Genomic DNA, 23,520 nt, shown 5'->3' on the forward strand with positions numbered 1-23,520 from the left:
ACCAACGGCTCACCATTCCCTTAATATTGCCAGAGTAAAGCGATCCCCTCACACTCACATCACATTAGTGCTGCTATTAGACCATACCCAGAGCTACAGGGTGTGTGTGTGTGTGAGTGTGTGTGTGAGTGTGTCTCTGTGTGAAGTCTGCCAGAGTTTTATGCATGCTAGAGGGGGTGATTGTGTGTGTTTGTGTTTGCGTCCGGGCATGTGATTTGTGAGGGAGGAAAGGTTAGAGAAGTTTAGTATGTGTCAGAAAACTTTTGGGACTATGTTTGCGTGTGTGTGTGTGTGTGTGTGCGTTTTAAGAGAGAAAGTAGGGACACCGATATCCTGGCATGAGATGAGTGGGAGGAAGGATGGATGAGGTTAGCGAAGGTCTGGCGAGGGCGCAGTAGGTGTAAGCTTTTGAAATTTCCATATGGCAGTAAAATGTCTGCCACTTTAGTTATTGACTTTCTAATGTGTGCCAGGTGCTTCTCACGAACACTTAGTGGACAATTTCCCCTTGTCTGTGTACAGTATGTGTGTATATGTGTTTGTTCTAAGTCGCATTTGGAACAAATTGTGGACTCCGGATCAGCCACTGCTTCAGGACAAAATTGGTATCTACAATTTGGTTTCAGAGCAGTTGCATTCAGGCACAGCTGTAATATCCTCTTGTCCTCTTCGGGGTTAGATTATAGGGTAAAGGTAAGGGTAATGGTTAGGGTCAGGCGTGTTTTGGTTATGGGTACTGGTTACGGTAAACCTCCAAGAAAAAAATATCAGTAAAATGTATCCAGAAATAAGCTATCTGTGTGTGTGTGTGTGTTGGTGTTTTCATCATCAATCTTGACCCATTACAGTCATTCTATAACAGTGAGTCTGTATATGCCATTTTACTGCTGCCATTCATAGACAGAAAAAAACTCCCAACCGTCAAACACTATAAAACGCAGAAAAATAAACCTGCTCCATAAGTTTTGTGAAAACCAAATTCCTATAAAGTACACAACCGTTGATTTATTAATGTGGACGTTCCATTCATTGGAAAAAGTTTCCCCCCTAGTGTGTTGGTTTATACCAAGCCCATATTTATGGTTTGACGCACTTATTTTTTACATTGGCAAACAGTTGGGGGTTCAGGAATTCTCAGAGTCTTACCCCTGGTAATCTTTTGTTTATCATAGACCAAGAGATTCGCTTTCTGATCTTCTAGAAGGAACCTTCAAAGGTGTAACAGACTCCCGACAGAAATCTGTTAAATTCATGTTTTCTTTTCTTAGCAAAGTTGCTCTAAAGTCTTTATACCTCATTTTCTTTTAAGAGCAGTTATAAGCATATAGACGTGATAGAGGTGGCAGTCGTGAACTCAGTGCGCTTCTGGTTGCCCTTTAATGGCGACCAGGCAGGAGAACTAGGGCTTCAGTGGTTTTGGCAACAAACGAGACAGTCTTCTTTGAAGCCGCCACAGATCCTCTTACCCACGTCGCTTCACTTACGAAATGATTTTCCTTTCAAACTGACTATGTCGTTGTGAGGTGTACCAGAATTCATATGAGAATCTGACAAATTTTGTGGCAGTGTGACCCACTCTCCAAAATACTTTGAGGGAACTATTACTGCCTTTTTCTTCACTGCTCTAGTTTCTTTATGCTTAAAAGTGAAAATTATTCATCAAAGAAATTCAAATGAAAACAATAAAAGGCATTTTATTTTTCATAATTAATGTTATTATAAAATTGATCTGTCCTTAACCACAGAAAACAAACAAATGAAAAGTTTATTTCAGATTTTTTTATTGTATTTTTATAGCAATAATCCTGTGTGTAGCATCAACAGCCTTGTTAATGAAGCAGTACCGTTATTAAAATGACAGTAATTGTGTACAATTGTGCCGCAATATAACTGTAGCAGCAACATCAAATAACTGACGCTGATACATTGATACTGCAGTTAAAATTAGAACAATTTCCATTAGTGTTATCCCAACTGCTGAGCTGCTATGTCATCAAATAGCAATAATAAGCATATCCAATGTTTATAACTCTAGCTGAGATATTTGTTTCATTATATATTTATTTTATTTTATTTTAATTTAGTATTTTGGATCACTATTCATAATAAGAACAGTGTGGATCATTGGTTCAACGCTTAACAATGTTTTCTTATCATCTCCGAAGTCCTTTTAAAACACAATTTCATCATTTCATGCAAAACATAAAGTTGTCTTCAGACACAAGGCAGCACAAAGTGAAAACATCACTCTGACAAGTTGGCCTGTAACACCAAGCTGGGAAACTTTGAAGAGTTTTTCACTCACATCCAAAAGACCAACCCTTTCTTCATATTTTTCCTCTAAGGGAGATTCAGAGTGGTTCTACCACTGTTGGAACATTTCTGCTAATTAAATCCTAAAACTCTGAAAGCAGAATCGCAACATCAACAACACTTTAAAAGTACAATTTCTATGTTTCTTTCATTGCACTATTTTGACAATAAAATCTCTATGGGGGGTTGCATTATATCTTTAAAAACTTGAATCACCAGGGGAACAACAATGCACTGGTGTCCACTGTACAAAAATACTGGCACTATTTCTTCCTAATGCAAGTAGACTTTTCTGTTTCACATAGAGGCACAAAAAGAAATTAAAATCATTCTGAAAAATCTCAAGTGATGAATGTGAGAATTTTGGTGATTACAACTTTGACTAGAATCGTGACTATAAGTTACACAAATATGCCAACTGGCACACACGTATCTTTTATTTATTATCTTTAACGATTTATTAGCAGCCGACTCTGTGACAGTGGCAACACTGACACATAAAACTGAGAGACACACTACAGAGCACATAGTTACAACTGTCTACTTGCACCCCTCAGGAAATAGCATCCAATCACCTTTTAACTTCCATGTTAACAGACCACTCATTTGGCTTCACTTGGACATTTCACAGGTCTAGCTTCCCCATAACACAACTAAAATATTTCTTTATATACCTGCATAAAAGGTGACAAATTCCATTCTGTGAACACAGTTGTTATTCTTTGCATAGAGTTAAAGTTGAGAGTAGCCTGACAAAAAATCCTCCAAATCTCTCCACTTCTTTCTCATTTCAAATAAAGCAGAGAACACATCAATATTCAACATAATTAATAATGTAATCGACTTATGCTATTTAGCAGCCTGGTGTTAATGCTGACCATGCCAAGTTCAGCCTCTTATAGAACTGTGCCTGTCATCTCTGGCTCGGTTATATATGTCTGACTTAATTAAATGCATCAGTTATTACTAAATTAAACAAAACAAATTGGACACAATATTACTCAGCATTAGAGTAGTGTCAATATTACTGGAATAACCCCTGATGGCTATAACCTGTGTGCTTGGAGGGTTTTTGTTTTGTTTTGTCAGCAGTCTTGTAATTCCCCCACAGATCACAGGATTTTATTTCAAGGAGCAAATGGATATTTGTGTTCGTTTAAGGCTCTATGATGACTCCCTGAAACTTAAAATGTAAAGTAGAAGTTTTTTTTTTTTTTTCTGTAAATAATAATAATAATAATTATTAAAAAAAAACTAACTTGGACTCTTAACTTGAACTTTGTTTACTGCTGTTTTGATAATCTACTGAAGCACTCAGCGATACAATAAAATAAAGGCAGGCAGATTGAGGAGGGAGGCTGTAAAAGGCTGGTCGTGACTGATGCCCCTTTCTTCAACATATCCAACGAAGAGGAAAAGTAAATTGCGGGTTTATAATCCTGCAGGGGGGGAAAAAAGCACTGCTCCACTGACCGACTGGGTTAAAAGTCTCACTGTATTAGAATCACAAACGAGCGATTTGGACAACTGTGCACTTTTTATGTTCCGCTCAAGTAAAAGCGTCGCGTCCAGGAAAGTTCTTCAGCTTTGTTGGAACTTTAAATTAAACTGAAAACTCAAATGCCGCGAAGAAATGAATGGAAAAATGTATGGAATATAACAAGCTATGGTTTTCAATTGCATATTTTATTCATCCATACCTTTTTTAAAACGAGGTCTAGAATATAAACGCATTTGGATGAGCTGATGTCACTTTCATACTCACAGAAAATCTCAAAACAGGCGAGGTGCTTTTAAACTCGGATGGGTAAAGGTTGTCCAGCGTCCATCGGAACTTTTTGGATATGTTTTAATAGTTTGAAGTCACACAGTTAGACAAAAAAATGTTAATCAAAGCAGAAAAAAGCCCAGCAGAAACTCCCGTTTCTTCTTTGCATCGAAACAGAGCGACCCGCAGGGAGGCGCTGTGCGTCCATGACTGTGCATGGGGTCCCAGGGAAGGAAAGGCAGAGTGACACGCTGTAAATGAGAGACTGATAAAATAGAAAGAAATGCCCGAACTCGGTAAACACGCCATCACATTAAAAGCTGACGAATATCCGAAAATGCAAAAATAGATTTTAAAATGTTTCTCGCAATTTTCCAAAAAACACTATTTTTTTTTTAATAGATCTGGCTCAGAAATGTTTTCAGTGAAGCATGTGGAAGAGAACATGGTTCGCTTTGGACCCGTGCCTCTCTTGTGCCGATATGCGAGAAACAAAGACTGCTGTGGGAAGAAGTGCGAACCCATGTTTGAAACTGACAATGATTTTATCTCTGTCAATAAATATGAGACTAAATGATTGTCAAGGTAGACATTTTTCAATGCAGCTGCTTTAACCGTAACCCCTCCTCCTCCTGGTGCCCCCTGCTCGCTCTCTCTCTCTCTCTCTCTCTCTCTCTCACCCGTTATTCCTCCACAGTCTTGGTGCTTCATTCCAGTGCACACGCCGAGCGAAGCAGACGGTTCAACTCAGCAGCCAAAGCTGATAAATTCGCTCAGGGAATAAATATCTGTAAATCGCGCGGCTGTTTCTTTAGAGGAATACCCACTTGATCGTGGACGCATGTGAGCGTGCACATGCCTAGCTGGGACTATAACACCATGGTTTTGACACAAGTGCGGCTATCTCTGCCTCTGCTCCTCTGACTACAGAGAAAGTCTTTGGATCGCACCGAGGAGGCTCTAATACTCTTTTCCTTTTCTTTTTTTTTTCTTTTTTGCTTTCACTGACTCTCACCTAAGTATTGCTGGAAATATTCTCCGGATGGTGACCACGAACTGGACTACCTGTTTTCAGCTGATTCGCTCAATGCGAGGGGAAGGGACTGGATAGACTTGTGCGCCCCGTTGCCTTTTCTCTGGTTTAATAAGGCACGTTGGAGATCACTGAAACGGGAGAGCAGCTGCTATATTCACACATTTTACGCAGAGGGTGTTATTTCCTCCCAACACTCACCTTTACGTGTTTTTTGTGAATGGGGGTAACTCTGTTCCTGGAGGTTTGACACAGCTGGGACTGGGACAGGGACTGGAACGGGACTGTGTGCGTGGAGCGTCGGATTGTACTCCCTCATCTCTCTCGCGGGTCTATTTACATGTCCGACCTGACTGCTTTATGACAATGGATTACTTTCTGCTTTTATGCAGCCTCTTGCTGCCCGTGGTGTCCGCCGTTGAAGGTAAGAAATCCCATCTTCAGTTGTTGTTGTTGTTGTTGCGATGCCTAAAAGCTTATTCTCCCTCAATACCAAGTGAGCCAGCACCCATTGCCTCTCAGAGGCTGGGCGCCGCAGCGGGTGAGGCTCCCGTATACCCAAATTCTTCATTATCTGTCACCCCCCGAATTTAAACCTAATGTTTCATTTTCAAAGTGGCCATCTGGCTTCTTTTTAGGAATCCCTAATGGCATTACTGGCTTTACGCAGCCAAGCGCTGTGGCCGGTTCTGTTGTGAGTACACGATTGTTATGCGCGTCAACGAAAGCTCATCCATTTCAATTGTTAGATGTGTATTCCTTTTTTGTTAGATCAGCTATTGCCGGCTGTTGGTGCTTTCGTCGTCGCTTTCAAGAAATTAGCGCCACACTGTATCTCATCGGGGAGTCACGGCTCCTAGCACCCCCCCCTCCTTCCACAGACACTTTCCCCCAGGTCGGCTGCGTGTATTTTAGGGCTGTGTGAGTGTGTGGCCTTTTGACATGTGGACTATCAGTTTGGGCCCAAAGTATACACTCATAAAAAAACAAAAAAAAACAATAATAATCTGTTTTAATAAAACTCAGTTGATTTGGAAAATCTATAAAATGATTGTTTCCCCCCTAATTTATCCACAAATGTTCTGAACCCCAAAATGAAATAAATGATCTATCTGTTAGTTTAAGTTTTACTATTGTTAAATAATTCTTCTCATCGATTTATTATTTACAGTTATGTTGTATAACAGTTGCTTCTAGTAACAAAGCCATCTGTTTGGGCTGTGTTGATGTTTGCCGTGCGTAAAATCAGTGTCTTTTTATTCTGCTTAGTGAGGTAGTGCCTCAGTCTTCTGTTATTCATTTCATACATTTTTTGAAAACGTCTCACTGTGCTCCGTTTGAAGGGGAATAGGAATCAGGAATAGTGGAAATAAGGTTGAAAGGGGCCTAAAGCTTGAACTATGTATGCTGAAGCCCAGGCGAGGCTCCCGGTTGGCTTCTGGTGCCAGTATGAAAGTAGGACAGTGGGCCACTGGCTCAGTGAACGCCTTTCTCTCCCTCAGCTTGTTTCTCGACCTGTCCGCAGCATGTATGAAGAGATTTATTTATTTATTTTTTTAATGAAAGACGCCTATCGTGACTTTTTTATTTTCAAATGAACTTTGTTTCACAATTTTCTCAGTGATTTGAAATAAAATAGAAACATCAGCTTCATACAGCGGATTAGATACAGACAAGAAAAGTAGAAAACTCTGAAAGTAAACTTCACTCCAACGTAAGGTCGTGTTAAAACGAAATCATTTAAAAAAATAAAGACTTGCAACCTGTCACGACACCACAATGCGTGCGTTTCATTTAAGTCACAACTCACTTTTCAGTGTCTTGACCCTAATTTGAGAAAACATCCGCAGGCCTGTTACAGTCGGTGCAGGGAAAAGATCACAATGCGCCTGAACTCTTCATGAATTCACCATTCTGAATACATTTTGCTTTTCACACTGCTGCTTCATCCCACCAACACCAACCGTAAAGAATAAACAGAGTAGCACAAGGGAAGATAGTGTAAAGCTTATCTGATAAGATTTTGATAAGACTCTCATTACACATGCGAGTTATTCCCTCAAATATATAAGAGAAGCACCGATCAAACTTTTGCAGTTGCTGAATAATGTACTGGATTAATTACCGATGGGTAGCTTACATTACAGTTTTCCTGATATCACTTTCTCCTGTGTAGAATTATTTTGAAATTGTAGTACTTTATTTTGCCAGAGTTCCGACCCTGGACCCTTTGCAGTGACCCCTGTAGGTCATCGGACCCCAGTTGGAAACCAGTGACTTAAAACACATGACTTGAATGGATGAGTGGATTCTTGTTGTGCAGAAGTCGGGGGCTCCAGAGGTAGATGCACAGAGAGAGAGAGAGAAAGGAGACAGAGAGAGAGAGAGAGAGAGTAAGAGAGAAAAGGGGGATAAATTAGAGAGAGAAAGGTAAAGACAGATAAAAGAGAGCTTGGTGTTTTCTTGACAATGTTAGCGAGTTGGCTGCGCACAGGTTTGAAGTTGATGTATTTCGTTTGAACAATCTATTCCCTACATAAGTGATGCCATAAATTGTACCCGACTGACCTGGCTGGGGGCTTACCAAAGCTTTTAATACAGCCGGGTGATTTATGGCCGCTGCTGGGACCTTTTTTTCTGGGATATCTGGGTTTATGGCGATTTAGGGAGAAACAAGCGGCCTGATGGGGAAGTTTCTCCGGTCCCACTGTGCGTCTCTCCGGGTCCCGGGGTCACACAGCCCGGGGAGAGGCTCTTAATGAATTCATGTTTTCTTTTCTCTTTTTCCCCCCACACACACTCTCTCTCTCTTTTCTTTGTATCATCTCTTGTTCACATCCGCTCCTTAAATTGACACGTAATAGTGAAACCCAAAGTCTTCAATCTTGTAAATGCTGTTTGCTTTTAATTATTTAATTACTGTTACACTAACTGATTGGTTTTACGTGGCACAAATGAGGCCCAGAAAAGAGAGACCAGTTGTTTTGCGCATTAGACATTTCTTCTATAATGGTTGTTTTATGACTCATCTTTTTTTAATTTAATGGATTCTGGCGGCGTTTTTTACTGGTTGGATATTCAAATGTATTTAATGGGTTGATTTTGTAAAGATCACGGCCTCTTAATTCCACTCTAGTTGATTTCTGTCTTCCTTAGAAAGTTTTTAGTCAAAACGAGAAGCTGATCTTTGCATCGCTGTCGAGTTCAGAATATTCAGTGGCCTCAGTGGGTCTAGGAAAGGCCTTGACTGTTGAACTTAGAGCTGCTGAGGAGACAAATTGCGTCGATGACAGTCCTCTGTGGCGCACAGGCGGTGTGGTTACTCCTCGGTGTAAATTACTTGTGATGGAGGGATGAAAAATTCATGAACATATAGGCACCATCAGGCCAGACCGAACAGCAGCAGCCTACATCCACTTCGAAGCCGGTTTACTGAATTAATTGACTTAATGCAAATAGCAGTTATAGTTTAAATGATGCTGAAAGATGATATATAACTTGTTAAAACGAGTTTCAGATAGACAAACTTAGCGCGGGTGCCACTATTAAACGGACAAATGTTCAGTGAGAAAAGTTTTGCGTGTGTTTGTAATGACAAAACATCAGCATTCATGGTCGCAGCTTAGGGCTCCCCACTCACGCTCCATGTGTTTTTTCGTCTATTTACGGCGGTATATTTCGTGGAGTGATTACGCAGCACCAGATCCTTTGAAGCGCGCATGTTTATGTTTTTTTACGTGGGTGAGCTCACACCTCCACAGGAGCTTCCCTGTGCCTGTTTGCAGTTGGCACATTTTCTCACCCAACTCTCTCCTATGATTTATTCTCCCCTGGTCTTTCTTTAGCACAGGAGGTCCCCACGTCATCATCATTATTTTTATTATTAGGCTGCATATTATCAGACGGTAACGCAGTGGCGAATGAAAGAAGGTGAGGGAAATGGGTGCGCAAATGATTATTTCCAGTTCGAGATGGTCAGGGGGGACAACACGAAAAAAGTTCATGTTAACTTAAAAGGAAGAAATAATTTGAATAAATGTGTTTCATTACATGCTAGGATATCGAGCACAGAGGCAATTTTACGCCACAAGTGAAAAATATGTCTAAACTTTATACCCAGAAATATAAAACATGCGCAACGCAAGCTTAAGTTTAGACGATTTTACGCAAATTTAAGGGAATATTGGTAAATACTCAACTCTTTTAATCCCTAACGACTTAAAAAAAAACCCAGCCCATGTGGCGGCTTCCTTGATATTTGTTTCCATTAATATTAATAAAAAAAGAGCAAAATCAAATGTGGTCCTTTTATATGTATTGGAGCGCTGCATTTTGTTAAAACTCGATTAACATAAACGACAAAAGGCGTAATGAGGCCATTTTGTCCGGCACACTTGCTCTCCGAAGGCCTCACATACACCAGGCTTTATTTAAGGGCGCAGCATCAGTGTGTGTGTGTGTGTAGGTGTGCGTGTGTGTGTGTGTCTTTAAGTGTGTGTGGCCTGAGCGAGACGCACTGTGAAACTCTTATGTTAAACTTTACTCCAGGAGCTCCTCTACAGAACAAATGTATTTAGGGACACAATTGAAGTGACAAAGGGAACTATTAGTAGTTCTATGGGGGCTATCAGTCAGACCATTCAGGGCCCGAGTGGAAGCGCACTGAAGAGGCGTGAAAGTGAATTTGCAAAATAAAAGCAAAGTCATTCCAGCAGTTCTACTAATGAATCATTCCCGAGGGAAATGTGGAGGTCAGCAAAACGGTAAAGTGACTGTATCAGTGATTCTATCTATCTATCTATCTATCTATCTATCTATCTATCTATCTATCTATCTATCTATCTATCTACAAAAGTAGGCTTAGAAAACAAAAAACAGATTCGCATTTTTGTTTTTTCATCTACAGATAGTCGCTTAGAACTGTGTTCAAAGATGCGGTCTTATTGATCGAGCGAAGCGGCGGCGCTCAGCCCTTTAAAACCGCGGAATCAGGTTGGATGCGGGAGACTGCCTAGCTGTCTGCCTGCTAGAAGCAATTACCAATTCATAAGGATATTTATCAACGCGTCCTGAATCAATTGGCTGGCTGGTTGAAGGATGACTTCGCCTGTTGTGCAATAAGCATGAATCCGCACTGTGCATAGGTTTTCTGTCTTTGACCAACAATAATATACTAATAATGCAGTATATATTATATTCAAAAATATATAATATGCATATAAAATGGTTTAATGAAATATTCATATTATTGGAGTTATCATTATTATTATCATTACTATTGTTAGTATTAATAAACTCAATTTACATCTATCATATCATGTTCATTACATTTTCAAACTGTATTTGAATTCTTAATATTTGCTTCAGAGCAACAAATTAGCAAAGCAATGCAGGTCAATGTCAACATTCACACACATGCGCTTGTTTCAAAGAGCATAATATATATAAATGACAAAGAGGGTAAACAACAGTGTCAGTCCATCACCCTCAGCAGTGTCCTGATATACTGACCTCGATAGAGAACCCACCCTCTCGTAGGTCACATGCAAGACAGCAGCCATGTTGAACAGATGTACAGTGACTTAGGTTCAGATTGGCGTAAGGCGCTCAGGAAGACGGGGGAGTGGATGACGACATGTTGGGAGTTGGTTTGGGACGTTATGGGGGACGGGAGGGGGGGGGGGCAGAGAGGTGGTGGTTGGGGTGGATATGGATCAGAGACCCAGAGAGCAGCAGAGCTGACAGACTTTACAGATGCAACGGGCCTGCGGGAGCGCTCATGTGCACCGACTGATGGTTCATGGCTCATATGGCGGCGTGGAAAGATTCACCGAGCTGGAATTTCACATGTAGGCAAGCAACAGCCGTGTCAGGCCTGCTGGGGCCTTCACACACCAGGAAGTGGACAGAGCAGGATGACTGGTGAAAATAAGGCAGCAGGGATGAAAATAGGGGTGTTGTCAACTGGGCTTTGATTCTGTAGCACTGAACTATGGAGTCTTTATTGACGATGAGACAAAATATGACACCAGGGATGTTGTCAAGTCATGTCCGTTCTACTGTATTTGTTTAGGGCTTAGCGGCATAAAGGGCAGTTTCTAGTTTGGCTATGGGAGCTTACAGAACAGGCTCAACAAAGGCAGAAAAATAAAACCAGCAGTAAAATTATACTGTTAGAGAAATATGAGTGTAAGCACATTACAATTACAGTAATACAATGTGTTTTGTACTTTACAGTGACCTCCACACATAAATTAATCCTGCCATCATTTTCAGGTGATATATTTTCATATAAATGTCAAAGGCTGTGTGTACATAAGAGCAACAACTTCACACGACGAGTGCTCAACATAGTTTAATTCAGACATGTATATGACACTGTGAAGTGTCACTTGGACACACTAATAGCTGTGCGAAGTGCAAAAACGGGTCCTGTCCTTCTTAATATTATTGTTGTAACTGCGTTTGTGTTAAATGTTTGTGTCCATGAAACAAGCCGTAGTGAGTAGTATGTCAGCTATTTTCTGGACAATTTCCAAAGCTCTCTCTGTGTGTGTACACAGCTTGTCTGTATGGCTCTTTTTGTGTATATATATATATATATGGGGTTTGTGCATGCAGTCCATCCTGGCATCCGACAGAGGGGCCTTGTGGGATGGCAGGTCTTTGACACCCACTGTCGAGAGCAAGCAGAGGAGGGCAAATGTGTCTGGGCCTGCCCACTGCACAGACACACTGCTGGTGTCTGTAGTCAGCCGAGCAGAACAAGGGAGAGACACAGAGACACAGTGAGAGAAAGAGTGAGGGGAGAGATTGTGCACTCACAGAGAGAGCAAGATGTGTGGTGCATCGAGGGGGGTTAGAGTGTGCATGTGTGTGTGTGTGTGTATGTGTGATTGGGAGGTTACAAGGGTTGGGGAGTGTTTGTGTGTGGATTGCTGGGAGTACAGTATGTCACAGTATGCCTACTCCTGACTGAATTAAAAATAAAGTCATGCAATGGCATCACAGAGAGATGGAGACCACCACCCTCTGTATTAGTCCTTGTCATTAGTAAGATCTAAGGTTCAGCTGAAACTTGAAGGTTTTTGACTATTCATGCCTCCATATACACAGTTTCTCTTATAATTGTTTTTCCTGCACAAGGTAAAAGACAAAAAAAGAATAATTCAACAGCCCCTTGTATGGTCATATTTGTGACAGGAAAGTCCAGCATATAAAAGTTTTATAGCATGTGTGGATGTATGATGAGTATTTCATGTTGCTCAGCTCACTCAGACAGGGATGTCCCCCCTTTTTGGTCCTTACTGAACTATATTAATTGCTTTCAAAATACTGATGAAATGTCTGACATAATATTAATGGCCATCAGAGCTGATGTTTTATAGGTCCTGTCGGCACCGGATGTCCATAAAGTGTAGCTGAAATTACCATGTGTCAAAATGTCCAGATTAGAAGTGAGTTAGGACCTGCTGTGCTCTCAACCCACGTCCTGTGACCCCTATCTAGAGGTCATGAGGGGGGTCTGCTCGGATGAATTTGGAGGGGGCTTACTCACCAAGGCTTGTCTTGTTCCGCTCAACAATAGCTTTCCTAACACAATCAAGCTCCAGGGGTTATCCTTTTCCAGTGGCGGATAAAAATACACTGAAACAGTGTGCAACTTTCTATGGTTCGCTGACACACATAAACACTGACCAGATCGAAAGCACAGTTGGAGACCGGGTCAGAGATGTGCGCTCAACTTCTTTTTGTCATAGTGGCCAGGCTGCACATCAGGACAGTTGTACTATTTATATGTAGGACCTGGAACACTTATGAGGAATGACTAAGAGCCTGTATGGACATGCGACAGCCATTAGGGCGGTCGTCACTTGGCGAGCACCGAGGAGGCAGGGATATTTGAAGGAACGCAGGGTGGAGTTTGGGGGAGTAGACTTCCCCTAGCAGTAGTTTGATCCACCTCAGGGCCTCCTCCCACCATTTCTTTACGAGCTACAGACTCTTGTAACAAATTTTGCCAATGGAGCAGAAAGAGATCTTTGATATTTTGTCTTTAAAAAATAGCAAGTTACATCTGTCTGGAGAGTGGACGCTGTTGTAAAACAGTGTGCCTTGCGGGGGGAGAAAGGCCACATCACCTGGTTTCAGCCTTTGCCGGTCTTGTTAACTCTAAGAAGAAAAGACAGATGGGGGAATTTCTTTGTTGAGTTTAACCATAGCTGGGTGGTTGATGGTGGGACTTTTTGAGGGGCTAGCTCCAGGCTTTGTTCCCTTCAAGTGCAGGAAAACAGCCTTTGCTAATTTTCAAACTAAGCGTGTACTCTGTGATGATAGGAACAGCTTCGAGGAAAAAGCTGAAGTCACGACTGGTGTGATGTGCTCAAATGTCCATTGTAATTAAGCTTGTGTAAGAACAGTATGTGCGTGTGTTTGAACAGTGTATATTTTACTTGGTAAGGGGTCTCATTGAATGCAGTGTTGCAGTAAGCCACTGTTAAACCTCAGTCTGCCCCCACTACTCATCCTTGATGTCAAAAACACTCACCACCTGCACTTCATCTACACTTCAAAAGCCCCGAAGGCAAGAGGACACATCTATTAAATATTTCTCCCTTTTCCCTTTTTGTCTTCTTGAGAATAGCAGCAGGTATAACCAGACCCCTGGTCCCTTATCAACAGTGCACCAAATTTACTCTAAACATCTTAAAGACACTGTCTACTGCACAGCTCACACACAGTGACTACAAAACATTTCAGTGGCAACAGCACCAATCACACGTGACCTTTTGTCACGATATTTACATAATCCCCATGGTTCCATGCTGCGGCCTCCTAGATAGACTGCCAGCTGTGGGGAGCATTTATTTAACCTCAGCTCAAGTTGAAATTTCGTTTCAGTGACACGGTGACTTTAATGTCTAAGTGAGTGCAATATTTAGAGGGCAATGGAGATAAGGTCAAAATGTCTAACTGGCTATTATTAAGGCAAGCATTTCATGGGGGCAATCTAGCAAATGTGTTGCGTTTGGTCTTTTGTTAGTCAGATGGCCCTAACACCTGACCATTTGGTAGGACTGTTGATGGCATAAAGTGGTGTGTGTGTGTGTGTGATGTGTGTTTTCAGCAGCAGACAAAGGAAAAGAAGGGAGGCCACCCTGTGGGTTTGCCATCAACTTCAGTTCACAGAGCTGCTGTTCTCCAACAGATTTTATTTGTTTAAATAGTAATCTACTGCAACTGGCATAGTATATTAATTTAAGTTTTATTTCAGAAGTGACTCTTTTATTGTGTCCACATAATATCCATCCATGCTTAAACACTTTACATTTAGTTCACTGCAAACTCAACTGTGTATAAAAACAGCAATTCATGTGTAGATTAGGCAATTTCAAACACATATTTAGTGTTTGTATGCCTGTGTATCACGGTGGGCTGTTAAGCTGTGATTTTAACAGGGATTTGACAATGTGTGCTGTGAAAGACTAATTGCAATGAGCCAGATGAAAGCACAGTACAATATAGGCTGACCCCCTCCCACTGTGCCAAGTCAGGCCATAAACGGCTTCCCTTTCCCCTCTCACACCCTATGGAAAACCCTTCTGACCTCTCACGCACGCACACACACACACAAACACATTTAACACACATGAATGGTGACAGTTGCTTAATCACACGGACATACACACGCATGCACACATTACCTATGCCCAATACACATGCACACAAGCCCCAGCAAAATCTTCACCCACACGTTTCTTAGGGTCAGAACCAACATCTACAGCCACTCACTTCTCTGCTAATGAATCAATCAGCTGGTTCCCTTCATTTCATTGCTGTCAGACCCCATCGATCAGCCCCTTTCTCCCCGTCCCAACAGAGCAGCAGGGGAGCTCAGAGATGGAGAGGAGAAGAAGGGGCATGAAACATCCAAGCAGTTCAAAGGCTTCTCGTTTCTTATCCGCTTTGGTTCCTCAGAAATATAGTATTTGGATGGTGTAGCAGTGTGTATGCATGTGTGTGAAATGAAAGAGAGAGAAGAGATTAAAAAATGATCAAGGAGGCAAGACGCCTTCAGAGTTTGTACATGGTATCTGACCTTCCTTTTACCTCTGTGAAACTAGCATGTTAGCACTGTGAATTCCAACATCACAGGAAGGCTGGACATAGCAGGTGGTGGATTTCAGCCAGGTGAAAGCTCATTCACTTCCAGGGATGCTCCCTCTTTGCCATGAGGTATAAACTGCCCTGCCGTATTCTGGCGTTCGAGGCTCTAGCTTGGCTAGGTGAGCGATGTGTATGGTGGGTCCAACTCTCGCTATGCTCCTCTCCCTCACCTACCGAGTCAAAGTCAGAAAGGTTATCAGTTATTAAAGCCCCTCAAAGTTGGAGATGCATGTGTGTGGGAGGCCATGCAGAGTAAGTGAGAGGGGAGGCAAGAAGAGAGGGTTTTCATTTCATCAAAAGCCACTTGGTCCTATTTATTGGGCAGCCACTTCATTTCAAAAGGTGTTGAGAGAAGCAACTATGCAGGACAGAGGTTGGAGAGAGGTTACTGGAAGCCAAGGTCAATTATGTTGAGGATGGGGAAAGCAGTGGAGGCTCGGGCAGGTAGGAGGCGGAAGCATAGGAGGAAGGAGTGTGAGAAGCCGAGGAACAGAGCAGCAGTAGGTTTGGAGACTGTGAGATCCATCTGAGCAGAGAAACTGTAATCTCCTGACTTGGAAGCTTTCCACCAACCCATCATCCAAGTCTCCACTTTCACACCATGCAGCTTCCTCCCAGATACAGGATTGTTCCATTGCTTTCCACCTTTCACTATCTTTTATCCTCAGTCTCTCTATCTTGCTCATACATTCTCACAGTGGTCCCAGATGAAAGGTCTAGGCTTTGATGAAGTCTGGAAAGAATCTGCCAGCAGTTTTTAATGAATCTGACAAGCAAGCAAGTGACGATCAATGGAAACATTGTGTGACAATTTCAAGAGGCAATCTCCGATAGTGTCAGAATGGGTGAGTCAATGGCAGATGGAATGAAATATTTACAGATGGACAAAAGGCAGAGGGAGCAAGTAAGTAAACACATATCTCAGCTATCATTGCAAACTTAACTGGTAGTGAGAAATATGGTTTTATTATCTGCTGACTGTTAACTGTCAGTCAACAGGAGCAAAGCATCGCAATGGTCACAGATTTATATGGACTTATATATTTTATTGCCATTTGGTTAGAGGAAGTCTGAGGTTGTATAACTGCAGTGGTGATTTAGCACTAGTTAATCAGGTACCACCAACTATACGTATTGTGCCAGCCAGACAGCTTGGCGCTCTGGCCTGCCAAAGAGGAAAAACCAAAAGGTTCAAGGCTTTCCACCAAAAAAAGGTGGGCATTGAGCAGACAAAGCCTCCTTTTATATTCTGTTTACCTTCGCTTTCCTCACTTCCCTGTCGCTCTTTGGCCTTGTCCCTTTCCCAGCCCTGGTCTCAGCCTATGATCTCTCCGCCACCTCTCTTTAACTGTCATTCTCGTCCTTTCTTCTTTCATCCCATCCTTTTTGTACATCGTTCTGCCCTCTGCCCCTCTTCAGTTCCCTCTTCTGTGACTGCAGCTTATCACAGTTACAGTAGGTCCTAATTGCAGTATTATTTTTCCTTTCCCTGTTATCTCACGTCCTGGTGATATCAAAATCCTAATGGTGACAGTAAGGACCTGGGAGACAGATGCTATTTACTGCTTGGAGACCCTTTGTTGTTGCCTACTACTTGATAAGGTCTTGTCAAGATGACTTCCTCTATTGTGTAGGGAGAGAGCAAAGCCTGCAGTTAAAAGGCATGGCAAATGCATGACATCTCCCCCCTTCTACTGACTGACCAAAATTGTTTCTTTACATGACAGGTCTGACATGCACTTTTCTTTCAACGTGTCACTGTCGCCCTTGGCTTTTTTCACAAAACATGTTCCTTGCCTGTCAGCTTGGACAATGAAAAAGATTAGCGCATGAGGAACAGCTACAAAAAAAGAAAGGCACGAGTGCCTCAGAGGGCTGTAATGTAATATGTTTCTTTAGGTGGCAGAGGGTGTCTAAGTGGAAGTCGTGTGAGGTGTCTGGGTTTTAAATACCTCAGCCAAACAGCTTAGAGTGTGAAAACAATTGGCAGAGACATGAAAGTGTGAGCGAGAACACACACAGGGGTCAGATAACCCCTGGCCAGATGGGGACGGTCAAGTGAGCAGGGAAGACAGGTTGTGGGGGTTACAATGTTTACGCCACTAGTGTCAGGAACGGGATACAAAGGCATTACCCCCTGTGCCACTTTTGGCCTCTGAAAATTCCCAGGGGTGCAGATATAAAAGGTTGGTGATGATTAGAGATTCAATTTGGCTTGCCATCAATCAATGCCACCAAGATAGACAGGATTGCTGCCGATAGCCCATCTTTACAACCAGATTGGGTTTGTGCCTCTTGGGATTCACGCCCCTTTTTCACGCTTTGTTAATTAAGCGACCAAGCTGCCCTGCACTTACTTATTTATGAATCTTGGCTTCGACCGGTACTGGAGACCACTTGGTCTCCCCTAATTAGTCCCTCACTAATGGCCCCGCTTCCACACAATCCATACAATCTCAATCTAGACCAACGACCCCCATTCTGTCAATGCACACACACAGAACCATAACACCCATATGACCTTGACATTACACATCCCACATTGTCTGGTGTTGTGTTTCTTTGGTACTCTATAAAGTGTCCCACATGGGATAATGAGGCAACACTTAAAAAAAATCAATTTCCATCTCCGTCTGTTTTAGTAATTCCTCACCTGTTCATTAACCCAAGAATAGTGCAGCCCGGACGTGTTGAGGCTCAACAGTCATTAGAAATGGAAGAGAACCTGAAGGAAGAGAACGGGAGGGCTTCACATTTGTGAAATATTAACACTTTCCCAGAGCAGCAAGGGCTTTGCAGATTTAACTCTGCCATCTTTTATTGATATGTGTATCCTCACTTAAACAAGGGCTTGTTGCAATTAGGAAAAACAATAGAAGTGTACTTCTGACTTCATAACACCTTTCTGAATAAAGTCTGGCAGTAGACACCAAAATTATAACCCCAAACTTATAATTACTGTAGCTACCAATCAATCCTGCAAACACCCTGCCCAAAAGCCTTTTCCCTGCCTTTAAATGAAGTCACTGTTCAGGGTCAGTAAGCCCATCCGCTGTGGCCTTGTTTGGTGCGGTCTGAATCCCATAAACACTGGTCCAGAGTCAGATTTACTGGCTAGCAGCCCTGGGGATTCATTTGTATTCTAAGCACTTTGGCTGGTTCAGGGTCAGGGCCGATGACTAATCAGGTCAGTGCTGATCCACACCCTGTGGTTGGAGAATTACCAACCCCACCTAGCTCCCTTGGACCACCAAGAGGCCTGGCTTGTGTGTTTGTGCATGTGTTGAAGGTAGATGGAACACATATGAGCTGGATGGAAACATACTGATATTTTTGGTGCATCTCATTTCCCATGTCTCCATTTGGGGAGAAAAACAAACTTGCACCTTGTTGTTGTTTATTCCCTTCAGATTGTATTGCCACAGGCCACAACAGAACTGAACCCAGCTGAACATTTGTGCTAATGGGTGAGCTTAGGCATAAACATTGGGATTGTTATTTTTTAACTAGCTAAGTTCGCCAGAGGCTGTGTTATAAGGATCACAGTGAGGCAGGTGGGTAGGTGGGGGAAACTTCTGAGTGAGTTTCAAAAAAGTTAACCATTGCGCCTCTTGGCCAATTCTGGTGCAAAACAAAAGTCCTCCTATTTGTGTTTACAGGAATCTACACATACATGTCCATTTGTGTTTCATAAGGCAAAGAGATTCTCTGATTGCATATTTTATATGGAATGTTGTTTGTCATTGCCGTTTTCTATATTTAATGATATATGCCTATTTTTTGACCCACTTATGGTTCCGTGTTTATTTTCACCCATATTTCTGTCAATTTCTGTCTCCCTGTAAATTGCTCTAATTGACAACTTATAACCAGAGTTAAATTCTGTGAATGTGCCACATACTTGTCTAGTAAAACTGATTCTGATTTTGACTGTAGCTCCCTTCACAATAGCTTCCATCACCCTTGTCCCTTCTCTTTTTCACTGTGGCACAATTTGTCCCATCAGCCTTTCTGGGTGTGATATTATCCTGATCACATTATTTCAGAACTGTCAAAACAGCAAAGGTTAATTTATATACTGAGTAATGAATGTCCCTACTGAATGTCCCCTAAACTGACCTTTTCCCCCTTCTGTTTATATGAAAATCATTTGAATTTATTGTCCTTCATTTGGTTTTCTAGGAAGTTTGACACGCCTGAATCCTAACGTATGCACACACAGCTGCTTGTGTTTGCTGATGATAATGTAGCATCTCTATCATACTTCTGTGGTCCTGTTGAAATTCCCAAATGACCTTCTGTGTCCCTGCACATACACATACGCACACAGATGCACATCCATTAAAGATGGAAATCCATGTTTTAGATACAGTAAAATGTGTGTGTGAGTCTGTGTGTACATATGTATGTATGTGTGCAGACATGCACTGTTGGTTAGCACATAAATCAATGGGTGCCTGGCGGCCTTGTGGCTAGAGCTACAGTGCGCGAGTGTATGTGCAGGTCGTGGTAGTATGGGGGTAATTGGTGACACCCTCCTCCCTCCAAACTGCCAGCTTTAGTTACACATCAATGAAGGGTGAATAATACATTAGCCAGGGTAGCCCATATTCCTACACATCCCCAGAGAAAGAAAGAGGAATGGAGAGATAAATAGATGACACAGTGAAAAATATCTTTGCTATGTATCTTCTGTGGAAAAAAACAAGCATGAAGAGAAAATATATTTAACCCAGAGCCCCCTGTTCCCTCCCTGATCTCATTTGTCATCCACATCATTCAGCCAGAGGATCAAACTTCAGCCTACCTCATTTCTTGTTTAGATAGTGTCTCTCTCCTTCTCCCTTGTCCTGATGTACGACCAGCTTCTTTTTCTTAGATTTATGTTGCTGTTTAGGTGCTTTAAGGACAACAGGACACCTTCATATGAAAGAGGAGTTGAGGCATTAACTCTAGGCCCGTCAGCTGGTTTAGGTTTAGCAGACTTGCTGGTGTGTGTGAGGGTCCTTGAGCAAAGAGCTGTGGTTCTGTGATCATGGTACAGTTATTTACACCTTACTTGGACAATGACAGGCTGGATTTCTCTTTGTGTATGTGTTAGAGGAAGATAGCTCAGTGTGTCTGTGCCCATGTGCTGTGTGTGGGTTTGTGCAAAGTCATTGCATTTTGGGACATGTGTTCTTGCCAGTGTGTCTGCTTCTTTGCAAGTGTACAAGTACTGCTGTATGGTTTATTCCATCTTTCTCTGTTGTTGCTGTCAGGGGCCCTCTATGTGTCATGCCAATGCACAGAGGTCTTTAATTGAAATGGGCCTCTGAAAGCCCCCTGCCATATGGACCCCAGCAGCCTTGGATGTCTGTCTGTCCATCCGTCAATTTCTGTTAATTGCCTAGAGCCTGACTTCTGTGCCGTGACTGTCTACTGAGTGGTTCCTCCATAGGTTAAATACATTAATATATAATAAGGTGTGGGATCTCATCAATCCCTGACCGTGCGATTGACCGGATAATGCTGTGGCTGTAACTTGCCTTCATTGTCATCTTCAGTGTATGCCCTCTTTTCCTCCACTCTCGGTTTTATATAAATGTGATATATAAAGAATAAAATGTGCTTCTCAAAACTACTACCAAGTTTCCCATAAAAAGTAAGTGCTGCTACTCCCACCCTCCACTCCCTTTATTTGTTTTTAAGACTAAACATAAAAACAAACCAAAAACCCTTCATTGTATTGAGATCATGTCGCTGAAATCGAGGAATTACAGTAGAATAAAGTTGTGTATTGTTTGCAGTATAAATGTGGTTATTGTTTGGTGTCATAAAGTTAATCCCATTGTGTACTGTAAAGTTATGAAGCCAGGTTACTGGATTCTGTGTGGTACAAAATGTGAAGTTTATTTTGGGGGTTAGATGTTGTCAGTCTTTACAGCAGTCATTTTGTTTATTGTGGTAGTTATACTAATGCCTTAAGATAAACATGGTAATGATTTATTGAGATAATACAACAACCAGTAACTATAAAAACCAGAAGCTTGTTCTCCCTTTCCTCAGCTCTTATTTGTTTCTTTTAAATTGCGTCGTACCTCCAGAGTCACACAAAGATTTAGTTGCATCTGTTGTCATACTGCTGTAGCTGATGTTTGCCTTTCCACATATCATCTTGCAGAAACTGGATCTTGTTCTATGCTGCTACGCTTACAAAAAGCCACTTTGCAGGGATGCAGGTGTAATGATTAAGATGTAAATTTAAGGTACGTGTAAGGTCAAGCATATAATAGCACTGACAGGGACATGTTTTAAGGTTTTTCTGGACGCTCCTAATGCTTTCTCTCTATGCCTGTCTCTTGGCTAGTTCATTACTGGTGCTTTTAGCTGCTAAAGAGACGAAGTCCATTTGCACAGAGGAGGTCTAACAAGTCAAGTTATTACAGCAGCCAAGTATGAGATTAATTAACTCAGTGGCGATTAAGAATGCGGGTCCGACGAGGATCTTTGTGGAAGCGAGGCGAGGGGAGGTCGAGAGAGAGAGAGACACACAGATAGTGTGAGAGAGCGCCTCCACTCCAAAACAGATCAACGTGATTAATCTCACGCAGCCATTTGTGGGTATGTGGCATTGAAAAACAAAATAGCCATAAATAATAATGATCTCTCCTCTGCACCTCTTACTCTAAGTTAATGATGCCAAATAACAAATAAACACATTTATCTGCCACCACCCGCTTCAGAAATGAAATAAAAGCCTGGTCCCCAAAATAAATATATAAACCTTTTTCAGTAATCAATCCGCAGCTGTTTGTCATCATAGACCATTAAGTGTTGTTCGCAGTGCAAAGAATGAAAAAAAGGCTGACAGCAATGAGGTTGTATCCAGCTATCTCATGCAAGAGAGAAATGCTGCCAAGATTTCGCAGGATGGAAACTTGAACTCCGTCACTCCAAAGCTTGTTAGTTATAGCCAACGAACACACACCTAAGAGGAAAAAAAAAAGATAGAGAAGAATGGGAATGAAGCAAGAACTTGGTCATAAATGTGGAGACAAAAGATAAACAAATGAGAAAAGGAAGGAGGGATTTATGGGAAAGAGAAAGCACAAAATCAGCCGACCTGCCCGGTTTACTTTGTACAGTGTTTTAACTTAAACAGCATCTGGTGTGTGTGAGTACATCGGGGCCATTGTTCCGATTCCTGCAATGTTGCATGCTACATTATTAGAATTTTAATTGTTTTACATAAAGCGGCACTCCCTAGCTTTTTCTGTAGGAAAGGGAATGTAGAGAGATCCGTGCTTTTATGTGATCTTTGTCTTTAAGGATTTACCTAGCGCTACCTGGCTCTAGCAGACAGGGTGTGTGCATGTGTGAGAGTGTCAGTCATACAGGCCTACAAAGCCCTGACCCGACAGGTTGCATTCCTGACTTTAACTGCCCTAACCTCCCTTTTGTTCTCCCTGTCTTTGACCTGAATGGGTAATGACTGGGCAAGCAGGTAAACTGCAACAAGTTCCCTGTCTGCTTAACGAGCTAGTGTGAGAAACACCAGTCTGCCCGCAGGCTTTACACATCACCTGGTACCCCTTATCCTTCCTTTTTGAAAAGAGAGGACAGGAGAGTGGGGGTGTGATGATGTGTATGTCTGGTGGTGGGGTAGAGTATAATTACTCATCTACTAAAATTCCCCATCTGCCATTTTTTCCTCCCTTTCTCCTCTCCCGCCCTTCTTTTTTTTTTTCTTCTTCTTTCTCATAGGTAAACGAGGGCATACCTGGGAAATTAACATGACTGGCGGTGATAATTGACTTGATAATTACCCTGAAACATCTTCATAAATCATCAGCGGTTTGCTCGATGAGCCAAAAGACGGCTTTTAGAATGCCTAGCGGAAGTCCACACTAATAGGGTAGTCCCCGGCTCCTATTTTCGGTCTGTTTTTTGTTTATTCTGTCTGTGAAAGTTTCCGAGGAGAAGCAGAACAGAAACAAGCAAACCTCAAAGACTTTTGGTCTCTGCCACCACAGTATTTTTTAAACTGTTTTAAAGTAATTGGAAGCCACTGGCACGCGGAAAATGCATACCGCATTGGGGCTTTGCCCCTCACTGCAGACGCACGGCCAGCTGTTCCGGCTGTAACAGGAAGTAGCCATCTTTAATTAGCTTCATACGGCCATTACATGCTGCACTGGATGTGCATTGTAAGGTGATCTGATATGTTGGCAGATGACTGTATTAGGAGAGACTGCAT

The 23,520-nt window shown here is 42.1% G+C and overlaps 1 protein-coding gene across 11 annotated transcripts in view; it reads left to right on the forward strand.

Moving 5' to 3' along the window:
• The first annotated feature begins 4,768 nt into the window (after positions 1–4,768).
• Positions 4,769–23,520, forward strand: part of ephb3b (eph receptor B3b) — a 60,191-nt gene continuing 41,439 nt past the window's right edge. For all 11 annotated transcript variants that reach the window (XM_019253966.2, XM_019253973.2, XM_019253968.2 and 8 more), the window contains exon 1: positions 4,769–5,538. In XM_019253966.2, coding sequence (XP_019109511.1) covers positions 5,475–5,538 — 64 coding nt within the window. In that variant the 5' untranslated portion in view covers positions 4,769–5,474. The remainder of the gene's footprint in view (positions 5,539–23,520) is intronic.

This window comes from Larimichthys crocea, chromosome XVII (genome assembly GCF_000972845.2).
Source record: "Larimichthys crocea isolate SSNF chromosome XVII, L_crocea_2.0, whole genome shotgun sequence".
NCBI lineage: Eukaryota > Metazoa > Chordata > Actinopteri > Sciaenidae > Larimichthys > Larimichthys crocea.